General features: G+C 35.9%; 1 protein-coding gene across 1 annotated transcript; it reads left to right on the top strand.

The window, feature by feature from the left end:
- Nucleotides 1-507: 507 nt before the first annotated feature.
- On the top strand, nt 508-6,987 carry LOC120082930 (H/ACA ribonucleoprotein complex subunit 4-like). Its single transcript, XM_039038354.1, is given in 5 exon segments — nt 508-1,016; nt 1,018-1,298; nt 1,300-1,423; nt 1,425-2,581; nt 2,690-6,987. Coding segments are annotated over 4 exon segments (1,905 nt in total). The 5' UTR covers nt 508-641; the 3' UTR covers nt 2,550-2,581; nt 2,690-6,987.
- The last annotated feature ends 630 nt before the right edge of the window (nt 6,988-7,617 follow it).

Below are 7,617 nucleotides of genomic sequence, written 5' to 3' on the forward strand. Positions count from 1 at the left end.
TAATACATTTCTAAATTGTTTTAACATTTAAAACTTTCTATCTTAAATCATAAATATTGTAATATTTAAATGGAAAGCTTGACTATGATATTGTAATATTTAAATTTTAACTTTTAGAAATTATAAGATTAAATTATATTTTTACACATAATATTATTTGTATAATGAATTTTTATACTATTTTATTTGAATGAAAAATTTATTGGAAATAACTTATTTAATATAAATAATTTCATTTGGTTGAGAATAAACAAAATTGCTAAAAATAAATATATTAAAAAAAACAAATGGAAAATTTTTTTCACGAAGAATCAGATCCTTGCGAATTCCCCATCCTGATCTTGAAAATTTCGCAGGAATGGAAAATGAAATAGGGACGAAGATGGAGACGAGAAGCCTTCCCCATTTCTGTCCGACCCATGAACATCTCTACACGTGAGAAATGACAGATTGCCATAATTCTGAATCTTTTTCATTTTTGCTATTCTTCGAAACTAATTCCTGAATTTCGCTATCTAGTCAAAATTACCACAGAAAAAAAAGCTTACAAATTTCCCAACCCCCCTATAAAGCGCCGAAACCGTTGTCTTCCAAGTTGGGCTCCTCTAAAACCCTAGAGAAAACCCTAGAAAAGTTCGGCCATGTCGAAGAACAGGAGCATGTCACCGGCTGTCGGTTCCGACGAACAGCCGCAGAAGGATGTTGCTGACTTTATGATCAAGCCTAACAGTTATACTCCTCCGGTGGACACATCTCAATGGCCTATTCTTCTGAAAAACTATGACCGTCTTAATGTACGTACTGGACACTACACTCCTCTGCCGTCTGGTTTCTTGCCTCTCAAACGGCCTTTGGCTGAGTATATCAGATATGGTATTCTCAATCTTGATAAACCAGCGAATCCTTCGTCGCACGAAGTTGTGGCTTGGATTAAGCGGATTCTTCGGGTTGATAAAACGGGTCATAGTGGTACTCTCGACCCGAAGGTAACTGGGAACCTGATTGTGTGCATTGATCCGAGCCACGCGGCTTGTGAAATCGCAACAGGGTGCGGGTAAAGAGTACGTGTGTGTTGCTCGGTTGCATTCTGCTGTGCCCGATGTTTCTAAGGTTGCTCGGGCTCTGGAGACGCTCACTGGGGCTGTGTTTCAGAGGCCGCCATTGATATCTGCTGTGAAAAGGCAGCTTAGGATTAGAACTATATATGAAAGCAAGCTTCTTGAGTATGATGTCGACAAACATTTGGTTGTGTTTTGGATTTCTTGTGAAGCGGGAACTTATGTTAGGACGTTATGTGTCACTGGGTTTGATTCTTGGCGTTGGAGGGCATATGCAGGAACTTAGGAGGGTGAGATCTGGAATTTTGGGTGAGAAGGATAACATGGTTACAATGCATGATGTGATGGATGCTCAATGGGTTTATTGATAATTTCAAGGATGAAAGCTATCTGAGGAGGGTAATTATGCCTCTTGAGGTGGTTTTGACGAGCTATAAAAGATTGGTTGTCAAGGATTCTGCTGTTAATGCTATTTGTTATGGTGCGAAGTTGATGATTCCAGGGTTGTTGAGATTCGAAAACGATATTGGAGTTGGGGAAGAAGTTGTACTTATGACCACCAAAGGCGAAGCCATTGCTCTTGGTATTGCAGAGATGACTACTGCAGTGATGGCAACTTGTGACCATGGTGTTGTTGCAAAGATCAAAAGGGTTGTGATGGATCGAGATACTTACCCAAGGAAGTGGGGACTAGGTCATCCAGGGCATCAATGAAGAAAAAACTTATTGCGGGAAGGGAAGTTGGACAAGCATGGGAAGCCAAATGCGAACACTCCTCAGGAATGGCTGAGGAATTTGGTTTTACCCACTGGTGGGGACTCTTTGGTTGCGAGCATTCTCGCTACCGATACCGCAACTGCTAAGCCTACTACTGCAGAAGAGACAGGAAAAGATGACGGAGGGCGGAAGCGAAAACTAGATGAAGAAACTGAAGCTGCTCCAGGTAAGAAACTGAAGGCTGAAAAGGCTGAAGAAGTTGAAGAAGAAGTCGGGAAGAAAGAAAAGAAGAAGAAGAAGAAGAAAGACAAAGAGAAGGGTACTGCAGAAGAACCTTCCGATGAGGAGAATGTTGAAAATTCAGAGAAGAAAAAGAAGAAGAAGGATAAAGAAGCTAAAGAAGCTAAAGAAGCAGGTACACCTGAGACACAAAAGTCCAAGAAGAAAAAGAAAAAGAAAGATAACGAGTCTGGAAATGACGATTCTCAATTACATGCTGCTGATGTTCAAAATGGTGAAGCAGATGGTCATGTTGATGGAAGTGAGAAGAAAAAGAAGAAGAAGGATAAAGAAGCTAAAGAAGCTAAAGAAGCAGGTACACCTGAGACACAAAAGTCCAAGAAGAAAAAGAAAAAGAAAGATAACGAGTCTGGAAATGACGATTCTCAATTACATGCTGCTGATGTTCAAAATGGTGAAGCAGATGGTCATGTTGATGGAAGTGAGAAGAAAAAGAAGAAGAAAAAGAAGAATAAAGAAGATGCAGAAGAATAAGATGAAGGGATCAGATTCTACTTTATATTTGGGTAACTCTGATTGTATGGCCATCTATTTCAGTTTCTAGATTTTGCAAGTTATTTTATTATGCATTTCTTGTAGAATTTTTGTTTCAACATTTCGGCTCTAAAATGTAGGCTGCTCGATTCTCCAAATCTCCCTTCCTATGCCTTCTTGGATTTATTTCATCTTTTGCTAGCTGATGATGTTGGTGATGATATTTTAAAACTAGCAAATGTTGGATTATCAAAAAGCTGGAGGCTGGAAGAGCAGGAATGGCTATATACATCTATGACCGCAAGAAAATCAATGTTGTTTTTGTTTGTATATTTTATGATGTGAAATCAAGGTGGCACTTACTGGTTTGCTTATTCCCAAATATGGGTTTTGGTAATTTTGTTGGTTTTTAGTACATCTAGATTTAGATTTTACGCTTCAAGTTTTCCGATATTATATTTGTTTTCTGCAAACAATTTAATTTTTCATGGCCGATCAAAGATTCGATGAAGGGTCTTGAAGAATTGCATGTTCTTGTTCGACCAGATGATATTTTGCCTCTATGATTAAGTGCTAAATCTGAGCTATATCATAATGTCAGGCGAACTTAACACAATTGCTTTGCTTACAATTTTAACCATATAAATATCATGAAATCTATTATTGTTCTTATTCTTATTATCGAGGAATTGCAATAAAACAAAGAAGACCTCACAATCCATGATCAAGGGCAGTGGTAGCGAGATTGAAAGCGAGTGTAACATGAGTATCAACAGCAACATTTTTACTAGATATGTTATAATGAGACAGTGATCGAGAGTGAGAGCGATTGTGCGAATTATATGACCGAGAGAAGCGAGGGCGTGAGTTTATAGAGATTTGTATAAGTTATAATGAGAACAATCAATAGTGAGATCGGGATCGGGATCGGGATCGGGATCGGGATTTGGAGTTTCGAGAGATTTGTACCAGTAAGCTATAATGAGACAGTGGATGTGAGGAGGTAATTATCTCTCCAATCCCAGCAGCACAATTGAAACCTGGAGAAAAGCTGGTAAGTGTTTTTATTATTATTTGTTATTTTTTTTAATCTCTGAATGTCTTTGCTCAGTCAAGAATTATGAGACATATGTCTAGGGTCATTTTTCTGTAATTATGGCATTGGAAGGCATGCCAAGCATATTGTGGCTAAGATGCAATTGTCAGATTTTCATACTTCACTTTACAAAGATAATTGCAATCTATTTATGAACGTCTTAGGGATTGAGTTCTATAATCACTACTTTTTAGAATTTTTGTTGTTTCTGTCTTCCCCTATTTTAGATATAATGTTCTCACGATGCAGTGATTTTTCTTTAATTAATAACATCGTGATACCATTTTCCCATGATTGGCTTTCTGTATATTTTTCTGAAAGAAATGGTATTTACTAATGCTAGACAAGATTTATCAAACTTCTTAAGTACTGGGAATAAGTTCCTATATTCATATTCACTGTTCTTTAGATATTCTTATTCACGGTTCTTTAGATATTGTTCTATATTATGATCTGTTAAGATATGTAATATTGAAGGCATTTAAAAAATGAGATTGTATGAGATTTTTTGTGGACTATGAAATATGGACTGCTATACTATTCTTTATACACTCTTGTTTCTTTTAGCTTTACTTGTTTGAGTTACCACATTTTAAGTTTTTGATTCTGCATGTGTTCTAAAATTACTCACATCTTATAATGCCTTTATTTTTCATTTGCTATTAGATTGAAATAAAGGAGTTGGATGATTTTGCTCAAGCTGCTTTTTGTGGATTCAAATCAAATATTTGAATCGTATACAGAGTCACATTTTTTACTGTTTATAACACCAATGAGAATGTACCAGTGAGTTATCTCCTTTCTACTCGTGGAAAGCTGACATCTTTAAATTGTACATATTATCTTTCTTGTTCCCGCTATATGATTATTTTTTTTAGGTCGGTGCTCCAACAGGGACTGGGAAAACTAATATAGCCATGATCTCCATTCTCCATGAGGTTTGTACTTATCTGGTTGTAACAGAAAGGCTTTGCTCCTTTGTTTGGATATAATATTTTGGTCATTAATTCATTTATGGGGAGTAACACCCATGGGCCATAGGCTCGTAGCACGGGCCTTTCTGACACGGTATATGCCTTTACTGAGGTGATAGAAATTGGAGAGTTGCAACTTGCATCTACCCTGATATGGTCATCTTTGAGTTATATGATGTGTTCTTGTAATTTATTATTATTGTTACTTGATCATACAGCTAACAGAACTGGAGGACAGCTATTTAGAATAATTTTTTGCTGATAGCGGTTTAAATGATATTTTCATGCTTTTGGGTTATGTTAGTCCTTTCCGGTTGGGTACATTTTCCAACCAAAATTTAGAGAATTATATGATGAGTAGCATTTTGGCCGTGCTATGCACAGAAAGATATTTCTTAAATTCATGTGGATTGAATGCATTAGGGTTTTGTTTTGAGTTCCAGATTTCACAGCATTTCAAGGATGGATATTTGCATAAAGATGAATTTAAGTTAGTTCATGTTTCTCCTATGAAGGTAAGTAGCTTTCAATTCGTTTTTTTAATTTTCTGGTGCGGGTGTTGGCATGACGGCTTCTTTTTTTGGCTGGTACTGTACATCCTAGGCATTGGCTGCAAAGGTCACAACTACTTTTAGCCATCGTTTATCACCCTTGAATGTCATTGTAAGAGAACTAACTTGAGACATGCGACTTTCAAAGAATGAACTTTAAGAAACTCAGGTTGCTTGACTAAATTATTCGTCATAATTTTTCTTCTCAGTTGTTAAAAGTAACCAAGGTTGTTTCTACTTTTCAATTGACATAAGATGATAGTGAACACCTGAGAAATGGATCTTATTCAGGTGAGACCTTGATTATGATGAGTAAAAATCATCACTGTTTGCTTAGTCAGCTGGGTTTTTTTAGACTTTAAAAGCTCATTGCGCTTGAATGTTGCTTCCTATACAAGTTTCCTGATGTGAACTTGGTACTTTGGTCTTAAATTGTTGCTTTCCTTTTGAGTTCGGGGAATGACTGTTATCTGAATTTGTTTTGTAGGGTTTGAGTTTGCAGTTTCAGATAAGCGTCCAAGACAAATTCTTAATATGGCCGAAGAAGAGCTCCAGATGATCCTTTGTCAAGTTATTGATCAAAACCTCCGGCACACATTGCAGTTTGGCATCGGGCTACACCATGCAGGTGTAAATGATGGGATAGGTCTATGGTTAAGGAACTGTTTGCAAACAACAAAATTCAGGTATTTCTGTTACCCAATTGATCTATCTATTCTACCAGAAAAAGTCCAGATTCAATGAAATAAACTTTTCTATTTATATTTTACTAATTTTGCTTTCAAACTATCTAATGGTAGATATTGGTTTGTACTAGCACATTTACATGGGGTGTGAACCTTCCTGCTCATCTAGTTATGTTCCACTCTATAGAAACAAACATGAATTGACTTAATATCCAAAGGAAATCAAGTGAGAAAATTATCTAATCAAATATCTCTGAAGTTTTGGATGCAAGAAATTATTTAGAATACTTGTTAGAAAAAGTATAATTCTGGGGGTATTTTTAGTAGTCAGATTGAGAGAGGCAAGAAGAACCTGACTAAGGGATTTAAGTTGGGAATGGTTAGAGTTCATATTACGCATTTGCAATGTGCAGATTTGATTTTTTCTGTTCTATCAGGAAGATTCTGTTATCACTCTAAACAATACGCCATCCACATGTAAGAAAACTTCCAGTCTCAAGATCAACACAGCCGGCATTGATTATTTTGAGGAGACATTTTAAGATGAGATAATTACATGAGTTGCTTGTTGATGTATCTTCCTCTATGGATGGAAAATTACATGGCTGCCTTTAACATCCTTTGTTTTCTTGATAGGAAAAAAAAAACACCATATATTCATAAAAAAGGAGAAGATTAAAGCCTAAAGGCCTTAGGGATGACGGGCCCCCAAGCCTAAATCAAAGAGTTAACAACAAAAGCCTCCAATCTAAATGATCATATAGCACTGTCTTACAGAAAGAATTGTGTATATTTTCATAAAAGAAAATCACTAGAGGCTTTATCTGAAAACAAACTCCTATTCCTTTTTTTCCAAAGTCACCACATGAGGGCTCTGCTCGTGTTGATCTACAAAATCCTAGCCTTGTCCTTAAACCACAATCCAAATAACAATTCAACCTGCCCATCTTTGGTGGAATAAGATGTTGAATCGTTGATATTTCAGTGGACTCGAAGAAACAGAAAAGAAGACTGGCATTATTTAATTACATCGATTTTTTTCAGAGAGGATTTTTCCTTAAATGAACACTTTATTGTGCAAGTATTGTATTAAGTTTGTCTAATTTGTAGTGGATATAATTATTAGTTGTCTTCTTGGGTAAATATAGTTAGGATTTTTAATTTATTATTTCAATTTTTTTCTAATTTCAAAATTTTCTCGGATGAGGGTTTATTTTGTTTCATAGTTGGGTTTCAACAGGTAATAGGTTAATCTCATCAGGTTTGATATGATATAATTAATATTCTACAGTGGACATATCACATTCATACTCCTTTTCCCCTATTTATTTATTATTATTTTTTGCATTAAATAGGTCGAAATTGGTCGAAAGTATGATGATCTTGAGCTATTTAAGAATGATGCACATCCATAATTTGGTATTATCAAGGTAACTATGTGAAATATGTTCATAATTGGCTTACGGTTGTGGGAAAATTTGGGCTGATGATCTAATATTTTGGTCCATAATGTCAAATAACCCCATTTTTTAAAAAACTGTCAAATGACCCTTTGCTTACGTCATCACGGTATGAGATTACAAAAATGCCCTTCTAGTCCATCTACTGTCGTAATCGTGTTCAAAATTCTCGTGCAAGTGTCGTTCAATCTCGTTCTGCAAAATCATTGTCCATCTACTGTCGTAATCGAAGTTCTGACTTAAGTGAATTTAACTTTTGTTGTGCATGTTGTGTTGTCTGTTTAGGTTGGTTTTGTTTGAT

The sequence above is a fragment of the Benincasa hispida genome, chromosome 8 (assembly GCF_009727055.1).
Source record: "Benincasa hispida cultivar B227 chromosome 8, ASM972705v1, whole genome shotgun sequence".
In the NCBI taxonomy this organism is placed as follows: domain Eukaryota; kingdom Viridiplantae; phylum Streptophyta; class Magnoliopsida; order Cucurbitales; family Cucurbitaceae; genus Benincasa; species Benincasa hispida.